This window comes from Elephantulus edwardii, unplaced genomic scaffold (genome assembly GCF_000299155.1).
Source record: "Elephantulus edwardii isolate Elephantulus edwardi_28Jun2011 unplaced genomic scaffold, EleEdw1.0 scaffold00033, whole genome shotgun sequence".
Classification (NCBI taxonomy): domain Eukaryota; kingdom Metazoa; phylum Chordata; class Mammalia; order Macroscelidea; family Macroscelididae; genus Elephantulus; species Elephantulus edwardii.
The window spans coordinates 8,355,163-8,381,008 of record NW_006399783.1 but is presented as its reverse complement, the minus strand read 5'-3'; the positions used below and the strand labels follow the sequence as shown (position 1 = coordinate 8,381,008).

Sequence of the window (25,846 nt, the reverse complement as noted above, 5' to 3'; positions counted from 1 at the left end):
TGGTATATTCACACAATGGAATACAATGCTGCATTGAAAAACAACGAACTCATGTAATATTGTTCAAAATGGTTGACTCTGGAGAACATTATGCTGAGTAAAATATCCCAGTCACAAAAGGACAAATATTGCATGGTGCCACTGTTGTAAAACAGGAATGACCTTGGGTTTGGGGAGAGACTGAGAAAGATGGGTTCAATAATGTATACTGCACTGAAAAAGATGAGGGAGAAAACTGTTTAAAAGGGATATGTGATTATAAGTATTTCTGTCATGACAGGAGTCTAGAGTGATGGCTACATGGCGGTGTGGACCTGAGGGAGATTTTGTAAAACAATGAAAGAATTTTTCTTTTACCTTTCCAAGAGGGTAGTGTTCTGGGGTGGGGGGAGAGGCTTGGGAAGTGAGAAATGTGCAACAATGAATGAATGGAAATCCAAAGCCTCTGTAAATGTTTACTGAAATTAATAATACATTTACATTTTAAAAAAATTTAAGTTAGAGTAAGGAAGGCAATGGATTTATAACTTCTCATGCTAAGAACACTATATCGTGTCACGGAGGAGGAATAGTGGAACTGTATCCACATTTACATTATTCTTCTTACCAAAACCATTTACGGAAAATAGGAACTGCATTGGAACATCTATCTCTGGATTGGAAATGATCATATTGTTAATATTTCTAGCCTTAAGCTTAAAAGATTATAATGTTCAAAATTATTTGTTATATATTTGTTTAAATTTTCCCCTCTTTTAACAACTGGGATCTAGAGGGAAGAGAAAAGACCAGAGAATAGCCAAAATTATTGGGGCAGCTATTGCTGCCAGTTTACGGCCTGTGTCAGGAAAAGGAAGTCTTATTGATAAACAGTGCCACCCAAAGGTAATAAAGGAGGTCAGAATTGCTTCCACTGTGGAAAGCTGGGCCACTTCAGTAGACAGTGTCACAGATGAGAGCCACAGAAAGGCAAGGGAGTAGAGAGGAAGCTCCCACTCACTTGCTTTAAGTGTGGATCTTAAGGACACTTGGCCAAGGGTGGCCCACATCAGGTCCTCGTGGCTGAGAGGACTGACAGGCCCCAGCTCCCAGCTGGAAACAAAGGAGGACGATTCAATGATTTAGATCCTCCCAGAAGAGCTGTGGGTGAGCATTAACATTACTGGTAAGTATATTCATTTTCTCCTGGACACAAGAGCCTGCTATTTGGTCCTAAAAGCCTTCTGAGGTCCCAACTCTTCTCACTATCTCTTAGTTGTTGGAATGGACGGAAAACCTCGTAAGCAGTTCCTTGCTTCACCTCTGCCTTGTATGCGGACTTCCGAGCTGTAAAACAACCCAGTGGTAGATGGAATTTGCTCCAGGACTTAAGAACAATAAATGACATAGTTGAGCCTCTACATCTTGTGGTTCCTAACCTTTATACTATAATAGACAAAGTGCTAGTCAATAAGCCTTTTATTGTAAGAACTACCTTCCATCTGTAACTTGATTTGTGCCACTGTTAGAACCTCTACTTGGAATATTATTGCTTTTTAATTTTTGACTCATGTACTTTTAACTTGTTAGTTAAATTTGTGTTTTCTAGGCTGCAACAGTTCCATGATGCATCTTGAAGGATATGAACATGTATGGCTAAGCACAATTGGTAACAGTGCATCTAAATTCCAAAATCAATCTCCATAATAGTCTATGTGTTTCCTGTTGCTAAAGGGGCCCTTTAGAGTAGTGAGAGAAGATCTTCACCCTGAAACCTACAGCGTCCCTTTTCAGCAGGAAGTTGCTAAGAGAATACGCTGTCCCCTTTTCCTTATGAATCAGCGTGAAATCTCTCTCAGGGAGATTTGATAGGGAATGGCAAAGGACACACTGACAAAGGAGATTAATCAGAACTGGTTTTGACAAGCACTGTGGTAATTGGACAATTAAAATAGACTTTCAAGGGGGTGGAAGAGGAACAAACTAGGGGAGTGGGTAGAGAAAATAGTGCAACAATGAATGAATGGAAACCCAAAATCTCTGTAAATGTTCATTAAAATTAATAAAATTTAATTTAAAAGAATACATAATAAAATTTTAAAAAAGACTGAGTAACAAGAAAGGTCTAATGACGTACTAAAAATCAACCAATGAAAATCCTGTGGTACAACCACCTGATTTGCAAATGATCATGGGTATGGCCTGGAACCAGAAGGATTTCGTGCTTTGTGTGAGGTTGCCATGCACTGGAGACCAACTTACGGGCAGCTAATAAGGACAACAACAATCTTCACAACAGCATCATGAAGTTATACCAATATTATCATCCCCACTTTAGACAAGGAAACTAAGGCAGAGAGAGGCAGTCATCTGCCCTTGTTCTTCAGAATCTGCACTCCTCACCATTATGCCATGTCACCTATCTCAAAACATAGGTTCATCTCTTGATAGCACTTACCACAATTTGTAAATATTTAGTGTATTTGTTTCTTTATCTTTACCTTTCCAAGTATTATACAAACCACCTGAGAGAATGTCTTGTTCACTGTAGTATCCTAACCTAGCACTTGGACAAACAGTAAAAGTCAAGTATATTTTTCGAATGAATGAATGTCTTTATGACAAGCTTCATTGTGAAAGTAGATGTGAGAGTCAGAATGACTACCTTGGAGACCAGTGACCACATGCACATTGTAACTTAATCGTTTCCATTTTCCTTCTACCCAAAAGCCATAATAAACAGCAAGCCCAACAATTGAGCAACATTTTATTTCCTGTTAAAGAAGCAAATTCTACTTCAGGGTGATGCCTGCCTCAAGTACATTTAAAGTGGATCACAATATATAAATCCAGTCATCCTAATTCAGTTCGTCACCCCTGACAATTATGTTAGCTTGATGAATTTCACCCCTCTGGCAAACTAGACCCTTATTATCCAGCATGTTCCTATTTAGTTACAGGAGATTTGCAAACACATTTCTGAAATCTACATATTTATTCAGTAAGTTGATCTTCCAAACAAGCCGTTCTCTGAGGGACTGTCAGTGCTGGCATTTGACAGAGCAGCCACTTTTTTGCTAAGACAAGGATTCTGCCAGCAAGCTGACTCCACTCTCCTAACAAGGAGTTAATAAGTAGAGAGAACCATCAACTACTTCAGTCTGGAAGAATTAATATCTTGTGTCCTCCATCACTTGTCCCTTAACTATCCATAGTACACATAGTATTGTTTCAAGAAATTAAGCCATTTAAAGGGACAAAGAAAGTGGGTAAGACCAGTTCCTTATACTTAGCCATGAGCACAGTATCATATTGAAGTCAAATAGGAAATAGGAACCCAAGCAGTAAAGGATCAGCAGCAGAAAGCCAATCTGGGATTATACTTTGGTAGCAGACAATCAGCAATATAGGTAATCCATGTACAAATAATAGAAAAATTGATTGCATTTCAAAGCTCTGATCCCTTTGCCTACTGTCATGGCCTCTTGACTGGGCATTAGAAAAGATGCTAAATTCTGAGAAATGGTCAGCTGATTCACCAATAACCTCTTAATTGCAAAATGGCAAGCCTTTGATCAGTGTTCAGACCTGGTGATCTGTCAGCAGCCACTGACATTGCTGACACTTCCTCCTCAAAATGTTCTCTTTTCTATACTGAGATACCAGAGTATCCTATTTCCTCTTCTGGATATCTAAAGCCACCTTCCCTGGGCCCCCTCCATCACTCATTGCCTTCCATGGATCAATCATTTATGTTTCATCTTTGATTTTATAGCATCACTCATCTTGCACCATCTTCAAACGTCCCCCTACATTAATGCCTAAGCAAATTGTCCACTCTCGAATGGACTCTTCTGGAGGATAGGCACGATGGTTGCACAACATAATGAAGGTAATAAACGTCATTAAATTGAAGATGTAAAAAATTGTTGAATCAGCAAATGTTCTGTCCTACACACACACACACACACACACACGGCCTAATGGCAAAAAACTGCACTGCAATCTCAAAGACATGTTGTTCGAATCCACTAGCTGCTCTGTGGGAGAAGGATGAGCAATCTCCTTCCCTGCAATTAAATGCCTCTGAAAACTCACCAGAGGGGCATCTATGGGTCAGTTTTGACTTGATAGTACACAAAAACAGACAAACACACACACACACATTATCACCACCAAAAACTTTTCAAAAACCATACCTTTATCTCCATTTTTCTAAATTTTACATCCCTAATTACCTACTATACATTTCTACGGAGTTTTGTTATAAGTACCTTAAACTATATGCCCCAGGTCAAACATGGTATCTTCCCTCCAGACTCTATGGGCCCTCCCTTGAATATGATTCATACTGACTATTAATTCCCCAAGCAAAGGGCTGAAAAGCTCACTGTCGTTCAATATCAGGTAACTGACTGATGCTTTTATTTAATCCTGTTCCCACATTCAATTAGTTCTGTCAACTCTACCTTCTAGAAATCCTTATCTTCTTCTTTCCTTTTGCCTGGATTATTGTAGTAGCTTGCTTATGGATCTGTTTCCAGCCCCTTCTTTTAAGCCATCAGCCATGTGCTACTCTTTCTTCTACAGTAATCTTTCTAAAGCACTAGGATTTTGAAGCTCTGTCTCACATACTTTGGTCATGAAGGACACCATGCTCGGAAGGGTGGAGGGACAACGCAGGAGAGGAAGACCCCAGATGGGATGGATTGATACAGTGACTAGGGCAGTGAGGGTTGGTGTGTCAGAATTAGTGAAACTGGCTCAGGACAGGGCAGGCTTCAGAGCTGCTATATATAGGATGGCTATGGGTCATAGGTGACTCAATGGCACATAACAGCAGCAACAACAACAATCGCATTCATTCCCTACTTTAAAATTTCAATGGTCCCTCCAACATAAAAGGCAGTGATTTCCAAATGGTATGACTCAATAGAAGTTAACTTATTTCTAAATCATATCCATAGACTATTCTAATAGTTATCTATAGACTATTCTAATAGTAAGTTTAAAATATAGAGTTTATTTTATTTTGGGATAAAATACAGTGTATTTGGGTTTGGGGGTGTTTTTCCCAAATTCCAATGGGTTCATTTTGTACACTCACAGAGTACTAACACTATACATTAAGGCTGGATGCTGAGTAATATCTATGTGAACATCTCCAGAATAAAGATGGGGCCACCATATTAGTGTGGCATTCAAGGTACATCCAAACTAGCTGCAACCAACTTTCCACATGTGTCATCCTTCCCCCTCCTCCATCACAACCACCATGTCTGCACAAACATGCTCTTCACTATGGACATAGCTCACACAAAAGACTAGGTCCTTCCCTGCCGACATCTGCCTTTATGATCTGCTGTGACTTCTGTATACCTTTGGACCTCAATTTCCACCTCTACTAAAATGAGAATAACAATACATCTGATTTGTAGGTTTTTAAGATTATTAAATGAAGTAGGGGGGAAAGTGATACAGGGCTAAGCATAGAGAAGATGCTTGGCAGGTACACAGTGGTCTCTTGTTGGCACAAATGGTAAAGCCTGATGGGGCAAAAGAGTGGTGGTTCAAAGCCACAAGGGAGTGCCTAGAAATACAGGCCAGGCAAGATGCTTCCAAAAATTCACAGCCTTGGAAACACTACAGAGCTTAGTTCTACTCTGTGCAGATGGGGTCAACCTCAGTCAGAACTGACTCACTGGAAACTAACGAGAACAATAGTGGCAGGAATAGCTGGAGGTTTTCTCATACATGTTATTCCATCTATTTGGAATTTGTGTTTCCCTTTTCTCCCATGGGCTAGTCTCTTACATACCATTCAGTTTTTTATTTAGAGCATCATCTCAAGGAAGAAGAGTCTGAAATGTCACCTGCTACGCAGTGATCACAGGAACTGAACAGCAGGATGATGTTTGGTAGAACAATTTCTGATCTTCTCCAAGTACAGCTTGACCTTCAAACCTATCTACCCCCTTACAGTCAAGTGCAAGCCTCCCTGGGCTACTGTATACCTTATTATTGCTTGTCTTGAAGAATATTACTGCTAATCTGCATCTCCATTCCCTCCACTAGAATAGAATTACCTGAAGGAGCTTGATTTACACATTTCAAAGTCCTCAGCATGTAACAAAGCATCGAAGATTCAATAGGTGCTCAATAAACGTTTATCAATATTTGTATGGACAAAAGGAAATGAGAACAACTTAAAGGTGCACACGTAAACACATTTCATGTTTTAACAGCAGCAATTTACTTATCAGTTAACACTGTATGCTTAACACCTGACCATGAAAAACAGGCTGTGTGTTTCCCCTCTGTACTACAGTAACTCTTTTATAGGTAATAAATCAAAAAGAAATAACTGTTTGACAATATCACTTTGATGACAGGATTGAGTTTTTGTTTTCTTCCACTTGATCTGAAGCCAAGTTAATATTATCATAAAATAATTCCATTAACTGCAATTGTGCAACTTACTGAGCCATTACTGTCATCAAAAAAAAAAGAAAATTACATCCAAAACTGAAGACAGAGGCTTACATAGGAATAAATGGTATTAACATGCAAACAAATTACATGCAGAAGAGAAATAGGAATAGTAATGTGACAGGCACTTCGGTCCATGCTCAGCATAAACAGATGATTACATTTTAATATTTATTCATACATGAACAATGAAAACAAATCACACTGGAAAGTACCTTTGAGTTAAATTCATAATTGTTTAAAAAGGCAGAGGCTTATGTGTTCCCATCTACTGCAGGCTACACTGTGCATACCTGAGTTTTTCACAGACAATCTTGCTGCCTAATGTATTCATGACCTAGAGGGTGAACTGAAATGTAATATTTACAGAGGAAGAAACAGAGCTGGTCTGGGGGAAATGTGCAGCATAAAGCAGCATGCAAAGAAAAAAGCAAATGAGAGGAACAGAAAGTTGGCCTCTGGGTGCAGATCATCTGATGCTGAAGGCAATTAGAGAAAGAGCAAGATTGTTTGGCCCTAGGTGAGGTGAACCAGACTGGTGGTGTCAAATGTAGTGTTACCCATACTTTTCTGATGCCCATTTGACTTGCATACTTCCCAGGTCCACAGTGAAGGCCAGTGGGTCTCCATACACAGTGACAGTCTGTCTTGGCTTTTGCATGAAACAGTTTCTCTTCCCAAATTTATTTGATCAAATGAGACAGAGTGATTCTTAGCTGTATGTTCTTTGAGCTTTCATCTAAGCCTTGGTTTCCTAATCCATGAAAGGGGGATTAAAAATGGGTGTCCAATTTCATATTGAATGAGTCTTCATGGTTCCAGGCTGTTTGGAAATTTAAAGTTCTGCTTGAATTACCCCTCACGTGATCAGGATTCTTCTACATAACCTTTGATCAAAATGTCCAGTAATGGCAGTAGAGCACCATCCAGTTCTTAACCACACATTCCATATTCTCTCCTCTTCTTCCTGTGTCTTGTGTTTCGTCTGCTGTTCCGGGCAAATGACACTAACTATTGCACCTTAAATAACAGTTTGCAAGCTTTTAAACCCCTAGGCACAACATAAGGATCTAGGACATAAACTGCAATGCTAAAACTTACTATTAGGTCAGTTAAACCAAATCAAATTAGTTCAAATGAAAAATAGCCTTCAAGTCTTCTTAAATTCAAACAATAGAGTAAGAGTAAAACATAAAAATACCTGTTGTTGTTGTGGTGGTTGTTGTTACATGCCATCGGGTAGCTTGCAACTCATAGCAACCCTGTGTACAACAGCCCTGAACTCGGCTCTGTCCTCTGCCAATCACATTGCCTCTGACAAACCCATCCTGATTGCCCCAGTTACTGAATCAATCCGCCTCATAGAGGGCCTTCCCCTCCTGCGCTGTCCCTCCACCCTCCCAAGCATGATGTCCCTCTCCAAGGACCTGTCTCTCCTTACAACATGTCCAAAGTATGCTAGACAGAGCCTCAGAATCCTTGCCTCCAAGGAGCCACACAGTTTAACCCTCTCCAGGAAGAATCTGTTTGTTTTCCTAGCAGTGCATGGTACCCTCAATACTTTTCTCCAGCCCCACAGCTCAAAATAAGCTTTTTTATATATATATTCAAAACATTAATGGCTCACAGTACAAATGTGCACGTGTAGTGGGTCAAAATAAGCTTTTAAAAGAACTATCCAAATGGAATTAAGTTGGCAACACTAACTCAAAAAATGAGACAGAAAGCTTAGGGATGGGAATGGAGGGGGATGTAAGGAAGGGTGAGAATGGTTACACAACTCAAATGATGTATTTAATGAAGCTCAGTGGTAAGGCAGAAAACCGCTGCTCTGTCACAGATTCTCCTGTGTACATTCAAAACAACGACGACAACAACAAAAGAAACAAAAATTCTCCATTAAAAATCCTATGGCACACAGTTCAATTCAAACACATGAAGTTGCTAAGCGTCACAGTCTGTTTGACAGTAAGTGATTTTGAGTTACTGCATGGAGAACTTTGTACATTTAACTTTATTTTATCATCAAAACACTAGACTAAGCCCAATAGCCTTCCTTACAGAAATATAAAAGCCAATTCTCAAATTTATGTGGAAGTGTAAAGAACCCTGAATAACTCTTTCAATTTCAAAATATACTATAAAGTCACAGTAAAGAACATGGTAGTGGTGATAATAGACTATTCAGATACAGCCTATGATGTAGAAATGAGAACTCAAAAAGAAATCCATAGATCTGTGGTCCACTAAATTTTAATAAGAGTCCTAGGTCTTACCCATTTAATGGGTGAATGTCTCTTCAATAAATAGTGTTAGAAAAACTAGCTCTCCAACCCAGGAGGAATCAAGAAACATGCCTCACACCACACACATGGCCATGCACCCAACCCCCCCGCCTCCAGAATCAAGAAAGAGCTATCAATCTGTCCATCCTGTCTGTGTTCAGGCCAGGTAAGGTTTCCCAAAATATAAATCCTAAAACAGTAAAATTCCTGAAAGAAATTATAGGAGTTCGGTTGGGTGAACAGATCCTAACAATGGATTATCCAATTTGGCAACCAAAGAATAAATATCAGAACACAAAGTAAATACATGAGACTGCAAAAAAAAATACTTTTAATTATGAATGGGCATTACTAAAAATAAAAAGACAACTAGAGATTAAGAGAATATTTTGGTGAACCATATGTCCTATAAGGACTTAATATCCGAAACATATGTAAAACTCATTCATAACCACAGCAAAACAAAAACAGCTCAGTAAAAAATGGACAAAAGGCTTGGACAGACATTTTTCTGAAATACAATATTCAGATGGCCAAAAGTACATGAATCTATGTCTAATTTCATTAACTATTTTTGCTATTTAAAAGGAGAAGGAAACAAACAAACAATAGCGCCTTGCCAGGCAGTGACTGATAGTGATCTATCACTAAGCTTCCAAAGCTACAAACTTAACAGGAGGAGGAGGAGGAGGACTGTCTTTCTCCTGAAGAGTGATTGGTAGATTTGAGCAAAAGACCTTTTAGTTAACAGTGCAATACACCATGCCCCCAGGGATCGTTGTTATTGTTAGGGGCCATCAAGTCAAATGCAACTTACAGTGATCCTATGAACAACACACTTGAATCCTGTCCTATCCTGTGCCATCCTCATCATCTCCAATACCCTCTAGTCCATTGCTGCAGTCACTGTGTCAATCCAGCTCACTGGAAGGCTTACTCTCTTGCTGAACAAGCGTAGTATTCCTTTCTAAGGATTGTTAGGTGCCTTTGAGTCTGCTCCATTCATAACAACCTTATGTACATCAGAAAGAAACAATGCCTAAGTCCTTCACCATCCTAATAATTGTCATTATGTTTGAGCCCATTGTTGTAGACGATTATTGTCAATAAATAATGCCCTCTCAAAAAATATTTCACAGCCCTCAAAAACTTCTTTTCTACCGCTACTCAACTGCATTTTGCATTATTGATACAGTAAAATCCTGAGCCTTGCAGAAGTTCACACACAGTATGTACAAAGGGAAAAAAAATGCCAGGGAACAAATAATAGGAGCCCCATCAGCTGCAATTATGCACAAAAGGGAAGAGAACAAAGAAATAACAGGAAACAGAAACACAATACCAGACACAATAAGCACCAAAGCAATCATCATATGCCACTTTCCTTCCAGCTGGCTTAGAAATCGCAAAACATTTCCCACTAAATACTCCTTGATATAAGGAAACAGCCTAATCACTTCCCAATGCACTCAAGGGTCCATTAAAGAGCAGAAAACAACCAAAGTTTATAAACTAAACAAGACATACAAAAACCAGTCCTCTACAGTGGTCCCTGACTTTCTGCAGGTTCGTCTGCATCTTTGTCCATGAGAAAAATATTCAAGTTTAGTCCTGAAACTATCTCATCTGATCAAATGCATATCTTAGCCCTCAAGATGCACTTCCTCCCCCTGGCATTATTTGGGTTTCAATGATGTAACAAGGAATAACAAATCATGCAGCTCTTTAAGAGGCAAAAAGTCACTTAAAGTTCCAGAAGCACTCGATTTACACTGATTGAAGAGTTGGGTGTTCTATGTGATGACGAATCTAAAGGAAGAAGGGGAAAAGAGTAAGACAGAAAGCAAATTGGAAGAAAGAAGAAAAAAAGAAAAAAATAGGAAGAAAGGAGGGAAATAAATTGAGAAAAATGATGATAAATAAGATGTTCCTATTACAAATTTAAATTCTCTTTGAATGTTGGACTCCGATTGTGCAGTTGTTGTTATTTTTTGTTGTTGTCAGGCGTCATTAGTAGACTACCACTTATAACCCTATGAACAAAAGTGATGGAAACCTTGCCTTATCTTGCTCCATCCTCATAATTCCTCACATGTTTAAGCCCATTGGTGCAGCTACTGTGTAAATACATCTTTTCAGTCTTCCTCTCTTTCACTGACTCTCTACTTTTCAAAGTACAGTACTTTTTTCCCAAGGATTATTCCTTCTGACAACATGCCCAACCTATAAACTTTCACTATCCTTACCTCTAAGGAGCTCCATGTTTGCATTTTCTCTAAGATAGAGTTGTTTGTTCTTTTGGTAGTACAACAATTCAAAGACATCCATTTCTCTTCAGTCTTTCCTACTCCTTTTCCAAATTTCACATGCAGAAAGTGCAATTGAAAATACTACAGCCTTGGGCCAGATCTATCTTAGTCTTCAAATTGATATCTTTGTTCTTTTTTTTATTTTATTTTGTTAATTTTAAGGAACATTTACAGAGATTTTAGATTTCCATTCATTTATTGTTGCATTTTTTCTCCCTGCTCACCCCTCTCCCCCAGTTCGCTCTTCTCTTTGAAAAGTAAAAGAAAAATTCCTTCATTAGTATACAATTCCCCACCCCCCAAGTACAGTCCACTATGCACCCTTCATTCTGGACTCTTGTCATAACCATAATACCCAATCATATATCCCTTTTAAACAGTTCTCTCTCCCTCATCTGTTTCAATGCAGTATACATAATTTATCCAATTTTTCTCAGTCTCACTCCAACCCTGATGTTAGTCCTGTTCTACAACAGTGGCACTACGTAGTATTTGTCCTTTTGTGACCGAGATAGTTCACTCAGCATAATGTCCTCCAATGTCACCCATTTTGAATACATATCCTTGTCCTTTAGATCTTTGGAGAAGTCCTTCACAACAGAATTTTTCCCAGTGCAACACACTTTAATTTTTCGACTGCCACTGCCATGAGTGTTGATAGTGGTTTCAAGTAAAATTAAATCATTGACAACTTCAATCTTTTCTCCATATATCATGATATTATCTATTGATGCAATTGGGAGGATTTTTGTTTTCTTGATGTTTAGATGTAATCCATATTGAGAGCTATAATTTATGATCTTCTACAATAAATGTTTCAAGTCCTCTTCACTTTTTTAAGCACAGTTGTTACATCTGCACAATGGAGTTTAATGATTAATCTTCCTCCAATTCTAATGCCACATTCTTCTTTATAGAGTCCAGCTTCTTGAATGATATGCTAAGTATACAGATTGGATAAGTATAGAGAAAGGATACAACCTTGATGTACAACTTTCTTGATTTTAAATCATGCAGAATTCTCCTGTTCTGTTCAGACAATACCTTCTTGGTCTGTGTCAGTTTTACATGAGCACAATTATGTGTTCTGGGATTCCCAATTCTTCTCATAATTTATTGACTATAAACTTCAGGATGTCAATGACTTTCACATTGGAAAATGTGCCTCACCAAGAAAGCAACAAAAGGACACCAGAGTAAAGATCTAGAAAGAACTAGCCCAGTAGCATTGGGTAGATAGAGCCATGCCTGAGGTCAATCAGTTGTTGTTAGGTGTTAGGTGCTATCAAGTCAGTTGCTTCTTATAAAGACCGTGTGTACAGCAGAAATACTGCCTGGTTCTGCACAATCCTCACAAGCTTTGCTATGTGGATCCATTGTTATACCCACAATGTCAATCCATCTCTATCAAAGGTCTTCCTCTTTTCCACTAAACATCTCCTTTACTAAACATGATGTCCTTCTCCAGTCCATGGACCTGTCCCTCCTAATAAGACATTGAAATTAAGCGAGATAAAAACTTCTAATGAGCATTCTGGCTGTATTTATTTTCTTTTCTTTTTTTTCTTTTAGTGAAAGCTTATCAAGAACTTGGATTTCCATTCATTCATTGTTGCACATTTTCCTTCCTGTCCCCCCTACCCCCTTTTCTTTGGAAAAAAAGTTCTTTCATTGTTATACAGTTCCGTCCCCCACCCTAATCCCCCAGCCACTTTACTATGCAACTCTTATTCTCTGGTTATATTTCTTGCAAGACATATTTGTTTATTCTCTTAACAGTCCACAGATACACAGTAATTTTTTAATAGTATATTCAACACCACAGTTCAAATGCATACTTTCTTTAATCTTTCTTGCTCACTTTCCAGAGTTTTCCAGCTTTCATATGCATGCGGGATGATAAAAAAATAAATAAATAAATACTATTGGTTGGTGTATGTGCGACCTAATCCTCAAAGTAACAGCTTTGCTTTTTTTACACTTTAAAGAAGTCTTTTGCAGCAGGGTTGCCTGATGCAATATATTGCTTATTTCTTGGCTGCTGCTTCAAGTAAAATGAAATACTTGACAACTTCAATCTTTTCTCTCTTTATCATGACAGTCCTTATTTTTCTAGTTATAGGATTTTTGTTTTCTTTATGTGGAGACGTAATCGATACGAAACTCTGATCCTCATTAGCAAGCAGGTCAAGTTCATTTTAATTTTAGCAAGCAAGTTGTGCCATCTGCATATCTCAGGTTGTTAATGAGTTTTTCTCCAATTCTGATGTCTTAGTCTTCTTTATATAGTCCAGTATTATGGATTATTTGTTCATAATGCAACATAAATTGACTAAGTATGATGAAAGAATGTAACCCAGGTGCACATATTTCCTGATTTTAAATCATGTCATATCCCCCATTCTGTTGTAATCACTGCCTCTTGGTCAATGTGCAGGTTTGACATGAGCACAATTAAGTGTCCTTTACAACGTTATCCATAGTGTGTTATGATTCACACAGTTGAATGTCTCTGCCTAGTCAGTAAAATGCAGGTAAACATCTTTCTAGTAGTCTCTCCTTTCAACCAAGATTCATCAAATGTCATCAAGAATATCCCTTGTTCCATGTCCTCTTCTGAATGGGGTTTGAATTTGTCATTCCCCATAGAGACACTGATTAAATAATTTTAAAATTCTCTTCAGCATAATTTCTCTTGCATGTGTATTGCTACTGTTCAATAATTTCTGCCTTCCACAGGATCACATTTTTTGGAATGAGCAAACACATGGATCTCTTTCAAGTCTTTTCATTGTCTTGGTCCAGGTGAGCAAACATGACCAGAGTTGCATTCATTTGTTGAATGTCTTGAGACAATATCTGCAGGAAGCTTAGACTTAATTTTTCAATATTATAAGTTCTTGATCATATACTACCTCCTGAAATGGCTGAAAATATACTATTTTTTTGTTTTGTTTATTGACTCTGCATTCTTTCCATCTTTTTTTTTATGCTTCCAGTATTCAATATTTCATCCACAGAATCCTTCATTTTTGAAACTCAGGGCCTGAATTTGTTCTTCACTTCTTTCAACTTTAAAAACACTGAGCATATTTTTTAGTTTTCTAACTCCAGGTCTTTATGCATTTCATAATACTTTATAATTCTGAGCTGCCATTTGAAATCTTCTACTGACCTCTTTTACTTCATCATTTCTTCCTTTCTCTTTAACTATTCCACATTCAAGAGCAAGTTTCAAAGCTGTTCTGACACCAGTTTTAAGGGAGGTTTTTTTCTATCTTTTACGTGATCTTTGTTTTCTTCATACCATTCCATAATGCATCTGATCTTGGATCCGTAGTGCACAAATCTATCTTCTAAAAGGTCACTAAATTTAGATAGGATATACTTAAGGTTGTATTTTTGTTCTAGTAATTTTTTTTCTATTTACTTCTGCTTCAACTTGAACTTGCTTATTGAGTAATTCAAAGTCGGCTCAGCAGTCATCCCTGGGCCTTATTCTACTGATACTGAGCTTCTCCATAGCCTCCCAAAATGCATTAGATTTGATTCCCATAATTTTCATCCAATGAAGTACACTACCGTATAGATGATCTTTATGTTGTTGAAAAAAAGTAATTCCAGTGATTAAGTCATTGGTCTTGAAATAGTCTACCATGGGATCTACTGTTTCTATAAAAAATACCAAGTTTTCCAACTATCTTTCTTTGTTTACAACTTTCTAATTCCAATCACCAGTAATTTCTATTGCACCTTAATTGCGTATTTGATAGGTTTCAGTAGAACCTTTGCTGTCGAGTCAGTTCTGACTTACAGTGACGCTGTATGACAGAGTAAAATTATCCTTTACAAGTAGGCTGCCATCTTTTTCTCATGTGGCAACTTGTGGGCTGAACCACTGACTTTTTTGCTTAGCGGCCAAGTGCTTACACTCCGAGCCACTAGGGGTCCTCCTAGACTGCATAGAATGGTAAAAATCTCCAGTGCCTTTGTCATTGGCTTTGGAGATTGTGTAAATTTGAATAAGAGCTGTCCTAGTTCGTCTTCCTTATAGGCAAACTGACATTAATCAATTGCTATTGTTGTATTTGTTGTGTACCATCGAGTCAGAACCGACGCAGAGCTGAGATCACTCCAACTGGTTTTCAGAGCAGTAATTACACGGGAGGTGATTGCCCATCCTTCTCCTGTGGAGCAGCCGGAGGATCCAGACTTCCTGTCTTCAGGATTGAGTTGCAGATTCCCACAGCCAAGCCACCAGAGCTCCCTAAAAAGAATGCTGTTATTGCTAACAGTTTGTATTTCAGGACTAATGTTGAATTGTTTTTTCAAACTAAAGGCATTTGACTGTGTAGATCATAACAAACTGTGGCTGACTCTGAGAAGAATGGGAATCCCAGAACACTTGATCGTGCTAATACGAAACTTATATTGGACCAGGAGGCAGTCATCAGAACAGAGCAAGGGAACACTGCATGGTTCAAAATTGGGAAGGGCTTACGCCAGGGATGCATCCTATCTCCATACCTTTTCAACCTATATGCAGAACAGATTATCCGGGAGGCTGGGCTCTATGAGGAGAAATGTGGGGTCAGGATTGGTGGACGATTTATCAACAATCTGTGTTATGTGGATGACACAACCCTGCTTGCTGAAACTGAGGAGGACCTGAAGCGCCTGCTGCAGAGTGTCAAGGACTGCAGCCTACAATATGGATTGAGGCTCAATGTCAAGAAGACAAAGATTCTCACCACTGGACCAATCGGCAGCATCAGGATGGATGGTGAAGAGATTGAGATTGTACACAGCTTTAGTTTGCTTGGCTCCACAGTCAACAGTCTTGGCACCAGCAGCCAGGAAATTAAAAGGCGCATTGCCATGGGAAAGTCTGCTGTTAGGGACCTCTCCAAAGTACTGAAGAGCAATGGTGTCTCTCTGGAGACTAAGGTGCGTCTGATACAGGAGGCCATGGTCTTCGCAATCACCTGTTATGCATCAGAGAGTTGGACAATGACCAAGGAGGATAGAAGGAGAACTGATGCCCTTGAGCTGTGGTGCTGGAGAAGAGTACTGAGAATACAATGGACTGCTAGGAAAACAAACAGATTTGTCCTGGAAAGGGTTAAACCGGGTGGCTCCTTGGAGGCAAGGATTCTGAGGCTCTGTCTAACTTACTTTGGACATGTAGTGAGGAGAGACCGGTCCTTGGAGAGGGACATCATGCTTGGGAGGGTGGAGGGACGGCGCAGGAGAGGAAGGCCCTCTATGAGGTGGATTGATTCAGTGACTGGGATAATTGGGATGGGAGTGTCAGAGACAGTACGATTGGCACAGGACAGAGCGGAGTTTAGGGCTGTTGTACATAGGGTCGCTATGAGTCGCAGGCGACTCGACGGCACATAACAACAACACCAGGCTGCAGAAGAATTGCTTCCTCAAAATATGTATTATTGTATGGTTACTGCTGTTAAGTGTCATCAAGTTGGAATCAACTAGCTGACCTCACCCTGCCACCCATTCAATGGATTTTCAGAGGTGTGAACTGCATGAGAAGAGATTGCCCACCTTTCTCCTCAGCAGCAGCTGGTGGATTCGAACTGCCTGCTTTTGGGTTGGCAGCCTTAATGATGTGAACGTAGTAAATCATTCAATACTTTCATTTGCTGATGTGATAGGACTCACAATAAAGAAAAACAGCTGCAAATATCCATTAGTAATTAGAATGTGTAGAAAAGTATGAATCAAGGAAAATCGGAAGTTGTCAAAGATGAAATTGAGGTATCAGTGAGCTGAAATAGACTGGCATTGACCATTTTGAATCAGACAGTTATGTGGTCTACTGTGCTGGAAATGATGAACTGAAAAGAAATGGTGAAGCTAGCCTACCCTTGGGACTTTTCAATGTGAAGTAAAATAAAGTTCTGTTACTGCCCAAGTCAGTCTGAGTTTGGGAATTTATTTTGTTGTTGTTAGTACTGATAAGAATCCTGATCAACATTTTCTCTGTGTATTTTTACCTCATTACACACACTCAACCTAATTATACACAAAATAATCCTCCAACTTTGCCTTAGAACAGGGTGAACATAAATTGTTCTTTTGCAAGTTGCATTTAAATGTCTCCATCTCAAATACCCAGCAAAATAGAAACTAACTTCTTTCATACTGACCACCAAATAACAAATCTCAAAGGAGCTCTAGCGCATCAATTCACTCACTGGTTACTAGGCTTTCAAGGACAAAGAGATCAAGTGCAAATACCTGCTCATCTGTCATGTACAACCTACTCGAGCCAAATCAATGCCAAACCACCTGAGTTCTTGTCTCCCTAGTCTTAGTCTCTCCATCACTGAGTACAGTTATAGAGTGCTGGTCCATTTTCAACGTATCTTAAATCAAATGAAAAATGTTTGATGGCACACAGAAGAGCCTGAAATCGCAAATCAAATTTATTGGATAAAACATAATTCTACAAAGTGTTAGCTTCAAACTAAGAGTCAAGAGTTCTTTCTTTCCCCCTTGCTTTTTTCCTGAGTGAACCTGGATCATACAGTTATTACATATTCATAACTCTCTAAGTTGTTTTTTTTAAAGTGTATTTGAGTGACAGCTGGATATAACTCTTTAGGAGAGTTTCTCCTTACAGTACAAATACTGTTGCGTCCCAGAGGAATTGCAGAGCTAATCAATCACTCTTACATAACAAGTACTCACTGTGAAAATAATGTCCTCGACCGAACAATGAACTTGAACACATATTCCAAAGCTTTCAGGGTTCTTAGGATCGGCTCACATTGCTCTCCTCTGCTGGAAGTATCCAAGTAAGTCTTCAGAACAGTCATCAATTTCCTGCATAAAAGATTATATTTTCAAAACACATCTCTTCCAGGCCTACAGTATGGTAATTCATTTTCTAGTAAATTATAAAGCATTCATTCAAGGGTTAAAGGTGGTGGCCTAGTCAGGCTCAGTCACTCATTTGCAAGCACAAAAATAACTTTGCTTTTAAAATTGATTTATTACAGAGAGTGAATAAGTTTTTCCTGTTCGTAAAAAGCCAGTTTAAAAAAAAAGTAGTGAAGAAAAGAAAATCCTTTGACTAAGAGAACTAGTTACAATCAGGGTATAAGTGGGAATAATGGTGATGATAATGTCTTTTTCAGTCTTTTCTTCCCACAAAAATAAAAGAAGAAGAAGAAGAAGAAATGCTCATGTAATCTCATGGAATGTCCTTGCTAGGAAATTTTCCACGCTATCTTCCTTACAATCAGACTTTGAAAGCTTCTGGCTTTTAAAGCCCCTTCATACACAGGCCCCCATCAACCTTGCAGCCATCATCTCCTTAACTATAAGTAGCCTAACTCTAACTACCCTATATTCACGGTGCACTGAGATATTTGGCATATGCACTTGTTTCCACCCCAGCCTACATTACCATTGTCTACACAAATAGAAGGTCAATAAACTAAATAAATTAATTGTTCAATAAATGAATGTGTGCCTCCAAGTCCTTCTGTCATCACACTATTCAACACAATCTATGGGCTTGTATATTTTGATTGATATTCAGATAACCCAAACGAGGTTTAGAATGGGTTGGGAAGATGAAAAATGGGAGAATTCACACTGGCTAGTTACAGGAGGAAAGCACTCAGGAATTCTAGGAGGTGGAAATGAAATCCTCAAGTACACAGTGACTTACTTGTAAGCCAAGGTAGCACTGAAATGCTGTTGAATGTAAGCCTCCAGGACAGTGTTGAAATGCTGGAACTTCCGGTCAGCAATGAGTCCTATTATGTAGATCTGAGGAAGATACAAAGGTAAACCCAGGAGAGGGCACTATATTTACATGCACAATTGGACCTCTATCAGAACTCTAAATATCCCATCTGTTTGTCCAAGAATTCGTTTACTGCAGGTTATTAAAACATGCAAAGGCCTCATGAGCAAATGACTTTGAGGAATCTTAGGTAAAAATTGTCAAATAGCTTACTTTATGGTGGGACTTTTCAGACTCTTTAACATTCTTACATGAATCACTAATTTTCCATACTTACTTGAATTACAAATTTCCAAGAGGGTCATACAATGTACATACTTGCCTAGTTACTTAATCAAACAGTCCACCTTTGCCTTGGAAGTACAACTCCTATCACTAAGCCACCAGAGATTCCTAAGTTACTTAATCAAAGTATCATTTTTAATGATGCTTCTTTCTGGCAGGGAAGAAGCAGGTTAAGGAACAGCTGTCTCCATGCAATTTCCATAAAAATACAAACGTCCCTAACAATTTCAGAGCTTACTGATCACTAGTACTTTAATGCAGATGTTTAGTATATTTATTCTTGCATAACTCTGAAAAGCATGAGTGTAACAGCAAAAGGAAGGCAAGATAATTTTGAAAGATACAAGAAAGACAACTAAGATATTACTGAGGAAGTTTCTGAGTATGTAGAGAGTATAATGGTTATGAGAAAATAGTATAAGGAAGTAGGAAGTAAAATTAGGGTCAGGAAACACAAACCTAATTTTCAAATTTTCAGATTCATTTAATCACTTATTGCCACTGAATTGGAACCAACTAATAGCTGACCTTCCAGAAGGTTTTCAGAGGCTATTAATTGCACGAGAAGAGATTGCCTACAGAGCCCATTTTTTTCTCACAGAGCAACTGGTTGATCGAAACCAGCTGCCTTTGGCTTGGCAGTGCAACTCTTTGCCCACATCAGCATTTTCCTGCCAGACACTAGCTTTCCAGGATTAATGAAAAGTTGCTGGCATCATACACAGTATCCAGAACCAACCTGACATCAACATTTAAAATTCTGCTTTCACCCATCCTACCTTTCAAAGGAAGTCAATATGATTCAAAAGAAACATTCAGTCATTCATTGGTATAGTTGACAAATGTTGCATTGCCTGTAAAGAATTTATAAGAAGAACTACGAGGTCTCAGTACTTTCATAGCAGATACAATAATGTCAATGAAATACCAATCCTCTCTCTCTTACCAGTGCATCAAAGACGAGGATGTCATACTCATTACTTTGAGAATGTTCCATCATGATGTTAAAGAGGGCATCCAGAGTGTCTTGGAGAAACTAGATAAATATAAAAGATCACATTATGGAAGAGTAGTGATTCTACTCCTAAGTGTTTAAAGGAAGTGTATACATCTACTACAAGGAATTTTTAAGTGTCACATTAGGAAATCATTCTTTTCTGTAAACAAATGGGAAACAATTGTTCATTGACAAGGAGGTAAAAAAAACTAAAACAGCTGTACATTGCTGATGGGAATGCAAAATTGAGAGGAACAAACTCTTAAATCACAATTCCTAAGAATGTTAAACAAACTACCATAAGACACAGCAATTCTATTATTAGGTATATATCCAAAAGAAGTGAAATGTACACCAATGCTCATGTATATCTGTGCTCATTCACAGAAGCAAAAAGAAGAGTAACAACGTAGTGTCTATCAAGGGCTAAACTGATAACCAAAATGTGACATATCCAAACCACAGACTATCATTCAGACATGGAAAGAAATGAAGTTCTGATAAATGTGGCAATGCAAAGAAACATAGAGTGAAATAAGAAAAAAGAATAAATATTGTATGATCCCACTTACATTGTTGTTGTTGTTGTTGTTGTTATGTGCCGTCGAGTCGTTTGAGACTCATAGTGACCCTATGCACAATAGCCCTAAACCCTGGTCTATCCTGGGCCAACTGCACTGCCTCTCACACACCCATCCCGATTACCCCAGTCACTGAATCAGTCCATCTCATAGAAGGTCTTCCCCTCCTGTGCCGTCCCTCCTCCCTCCCAAGCATGATGTCCTTCTCCAACGACCCATCCCTCCTGGTAACATGTCCAAAGTATGTCAGACGAAGGTCCAGAATCCTTGCCTCCAAGGAGTAGCTTGGTTTAATCCTCTCCAAAATTAATCTGTTTGTTTTCCTGGCAGTCCATGGTACATTCAGTACTCTTCTCCAGCACCACAGCTCAAAGGCATCAACTCTCCTTCTGTCCTCCCTAGTCATTGTCCAACTCTCTGATGCATAGCAAGCGATTGCAAAGACCATGGCCTGTATCAGGCACACCTTAGTCTCCAGAGAGACACCGTTGCTCCTGAGTACTTTAGAGAGGTCTCTAACAGCAGACTTTCCCATCGCGATACGCTTTTTGATTTCCTGACTGTTGGTGCCAAGAGTGTTGACTGTGGAGCCGAGCAAACTGAAGCTGTGAACAATCTCAATCTCTTCGCTATCCATCCTGATGCTGCCAATTGGTCCAGTGGTGAGAATCTTTGTCTTCTTGACATTGAGCCTCAGTCGATACTGAAGGCTGCACATGTACCATCAAGTCAGATCTGATAGGTACAGGAGGAGATTGCCCCTCCTTTTCCAGCAGAGCATCTGGTGGATTTGAACTTCATACCTCTGGGATTGTGGTGCAGCTTCTTGCCACTAGGCCACCAGAGCTCCCTTCCCACTTGGAAAAGAAAAAAAAAAAACCCTAATAAACCTTCAGACTCAACCCCATTGCTATTAAATCAGAACCAACTCATTCATGATCCTCCAGTGGATTTCTAGAAGTTGCCAATTACATAGGAAGATATTATCCATCCGTCTCCTTTGAAGAGGCTGGTGGATTTGAACCACTAGAGAGGCCATCATTTTTGGATTTCTAGCACTATACCGCACAGACTGTGCCATTTCAAATAGGAAAACTCACTGAGACAAAAATAAAACTAGCAGTTATGAGGGGCTCAGGTAGGGGGGATTCACAATGAATCAATGAGTGAAGAGATCCTTTAGAACTTTATTCATAACAATCAGAAACTGAAGTAACCTTAATACATGTCCAGGCAGAGAAGAATTACTATATTTTCATAGTAATACAAAGATAATAACTCTTATGGGCATTGAGTTGAGGTAAATGCCTGACATAAAATTTTTCATTCTTCAGGATTTATTTCTGTAAGATTCATGAAGGGTAAAACTCATCCGTGATGATGGTAATTCAAATTGTGAGTACACCTACATAGGCAGTTATTAGTGACTGAAAAGGGGAACAAAGTTACTTCAGTGCTAAAATGTTCTTTATCTTGGCCAAGTCATGGCTACATGGGCATGTATACTTGTAAAAATTCAGTGAGCTGTACCCTAGGATAAATGCTCTGGGGAGAAAAAGGTATATCAATGAAAGCTCATCCTTTCTGCAAACTCTCACTAAAATCACAATTTTAAAAAAAAAGATAAATATATAATTACTTGCCTATATATTATACTTCAAAATAGTTTTGTTTTTTAAAAAAAATTAAGATAAAAATGAGACAATGGAGTTTCATCCTCGATGTCTCCGGTCTTCCCAAAAGAAACAGTCCTCATGAAAGAAGTTATCTGGGGAGTTTCCCTGGCATCATTGAATCAGGTAAGAAGGACAGTAGTGTCCATTAAGAGCATTGATCCGGACATTCTACCACTGCTTTTCTATGTATGGACAATTAAATAAAACTTGATTTCTCTCTTTCTTAACAAATGGGTCAATATTATTTAGTTCCTCCCAACCCAGAGGCACCATAAAACCGATGTAGTCCTTGAGTTTCGGGCTGTACCAATTTATGTTGGAAGAGAGATCACCAGGATTGCTGAGAAACACTTGTCCAAATTTATACTGCTGCACAGGACGCTGTTATCATTACATCTGCCCTTCAGACACTTTCTATTCTGCACCACCATGTGCATGCAGCACTAGGCCTGACATTTGCATTGTTTTCTGCTTGTTTCATTTAAAATGTGAGCCTGATGTCTTTCCTTTCTCATCTTTAATACATGATGCTTTCTAAGCAGAGGAAACCAAGGATACTTTCTAACAATGATATGCAGGTATGACTAGCAGCACACTACCATAGTGACAGATAACAACAAAAATAGTTAATAGTTTACTATTTATTGAACTTTATGCGTTTTAAATGCTTTAGTTCAATTATTGTGTACTATGTGTAATAGACATGTTAAATATTTTTTAAATATCACTTCTAATGTTCATGAAAACTCTGAGAGATATGTTATAATATTAGCATATATAGTGGCAAGCGGGTAAGCTGAAATCTCAATCCAGACTTATTTTTTCCCAGAACCTGCTCACAACCGTATGCTGCTCAACACTCTGGCCACTGAAGCAAGTCACAGCCCTGATTTCTCAGTAAAGGTCCCCATGGCAACTTGAGACAGCATGCCCTGCTGTCAAATAAAAGAGCTGTCTCATCTCTTTCAACAGTTTAAATCTTCCCAAAGCCCACCCATGATTTGAAGCTCTGTCATTATTTGTTTTTGTTCTTGTTGGTAGGTGTCATTGAGATGACTATGACTCACAGCACCCTGTGAACAATGACTGTGAATCCTGCCCTATCCCATCATCTCTGATACACTTGAATCCACTGCCACTGTCACTGTGTCAATCCATCTTATTGAAGGTCTTCCTTCTGTTCATTGAAATGGAAATAAAATAAAACCCTACTGACCTTTACTACTTCTTCTCCGTCCACAATCTTCAATTTTTCTAAATTCTCTTGTAGCAGTTGAGGTTTCATGCGCCACTTCAACAAACCCAGCAAGCCCACTAGAGCAGAGTCCACATAAGTAGAATTACTATTTACTGTTATAGAATTATACTATTATAGAATTACTACTAGTTATGATTTTCACAACCTCCTGTACATACATACGTGATCACATTCTCTCTCTCTCTCACTCTCTCTCTCTCCCTCCCTCCCTCTCTCCCTCTCTCTTACTCTCTCACTCTTTCCTCTCTGCCCCCATAGACACACTTCTTCCGGATGTTCCTTTACCATTCTGGGTGAGCTTTGTAGAGCACACCAGGGTGGAAATAGAGAACACATCCCGGGAGCTGACAGAGAGCCCCCCAACACTACTAGAGCTTCGGCTCAAGGTGGATCCCTTGTTTTCCACATGGTGTCGGTAAGAAGGAAGAGTCAGGTATGCGCTGGCATCCTCCATCTTCTTGCTGTCCCCCTGAAAACAACACTTTGATTACTTCCCTAAATCAAAGCTACCGGGATATGATTACATGCTTTAGTTAGGGTCAGAGATAGATAGGGAAAATATCAAAGAGCAACAAATAGAAGTCAGGGATAGAAGGCTGATCAACCAGATGAATGCTTTATGAACTTTAGCAAGGGCAAAAAGAAGCTGAAGTCTCACAGATTGGCCATTACTCTATCATAATTTATTTTTTTTAATATTATAACATGGGCCCTTAGAAGGAGAACAAATCTGTTTCATTTAAACCTCATGGCTAAAGCAGTAAAGTCACATAGTCTTTGGATCTATACCATATTCCATCATTTACAGTTATATGCTATTTTGGATATATTCTTTGACCTCTCTGTGCCTTATCTGGGTGCAGTTATTTTGGTTGCTAACCAAAAGAATTGAAAGTTTAAGTCCACCCAGATGCAATTGTAAAGACTTATCAATCTACCTCCAAAGGATTAGTAATTAATAACCCTATGGAGCATAATTCTAGTAGAATATATACAAGGTCACCATGAATTGGTAATTGTTATTCTAAGGATAATACTTCTACTTGCTTCTAGGACTCTTGTGATGATTAAATGGGATGATGCATACAGAATGCACTTAATAGGGTGAGAAAATTAAAACTTACTATAACTAGACCTCTACCTTCAAAGATACCACAATCTAGTGGAGAAAGGGGCTTTCAAGTCAAGAACTATATTGTCATGTAATTAAAAAGAAAACAGACAGCTGTCCCAAAGAAAGATATTCCAGAAGTCAGGGAAGCTAGGAGAACAGTTATCATGTGAGAATTTCTTGCAGAAGTTGTATTTGCCTCTACAACAATGAATGAATGGAAATCCAAAGCCTCTGTAAAATTTCACTGAAATTAATAACAAATTTAAATTTAAAAAAAGAATTAAGTTAGAGTAAGGATGGCAATGGAACCACCTTACCTCTGTAACTTGATTTGTGCCACTATTAGAACCTCTACTCAGAATATTATTGCTTTTCAATTTTTGACTCATGTACTTTTAACTTGTTAAATTTGTATCTTCTAGACTGCAACACTTCCATGATACATCTTCACAGATATGAACATGTACGGCTAAGCACAATTGATAACAGTGCATCTAAATTCCAAAATCAATCTCCATAATAGTCTATGTGTTTCCTACTGCCAAGGGGGCCCTTTAGAGTAGTGAGAGAAGACATTCACCCTGAAACCCACAGCGTCCCTTTTCAGCAGGAAGTAGTTAGAGAATATGCCATCCCCTTTTCCTTATGACTCAGGGTGAAGTCTCTCTCAGGGAAGAGTGATAGGGAATGGCAAGGGACACACTGACAAAGGAGATTAATCAGAACTGGATCTGACAAGCACTGTGGCAATTGGACAATTAAAACAGACATTGGGGGGGAAGAAGAATGAACTGGGGAGGAGGGTGGAGAAAACAGTGCAACAATGAATGAATGAAAACACAAAATCTCTGTAAATGTTCATTAAAACTAATAAAATTTAATAATAAAAAAATACGTTGTATTTGCCATGTGAACCAAAGGAAAAGAGACAATTCCAGCTAAGAAGTAGAGGGAGATCAATAACGCAAGCCTCATCTTTGTGCTTCTCCATCAACTCTTCCCAGGGATGTAGTCTGTCTGATTCCTGGTAGTTCATCAGGTGAAGTTGAAATTTGTGGATGAGTGTGTCAGAGGCAGTGTCATTGACACAGAA

At 38.7% G+C, this 25,846-nt stretch overlaps 1 protein-coding gene across 1 annotated transcript in view; it reads right to left on the bottom strand.

Moving 5' to 3' along the window:
• Positions 1-25,846, bottom strand: part of DOCK2 (dedicator of cytokinesis 2) — a 736,392-nt gene that overhangs the window by 540,966 nt on the left and 169,580 nt on the right. The window contains exons 18-22 of the mRNA XM_006884420.1: positions 23,925-24,108; positions 23,598-23,695; positions 20,074-20,163; positions 18,765-18,865; positions 17,777-17,911 (exon numbers count right to left, since the gene is read on the bottom strand). Of these exons, the coding sequence (XP_006884482.1) occupies positions 17,777-17,911; positions 18,765-18,865; positions 20,074-20,163; positions 23,598-23,695; positions 23,925-24,108 (608 nt within the window). The remainder of the gene's footprint in view (positions 1-17,776; positions 17,912-18,764; positions 18,866-20,073; positions 20,164-23,597; positions 23,696-23,924; positions 24,109-25,846) is intronic.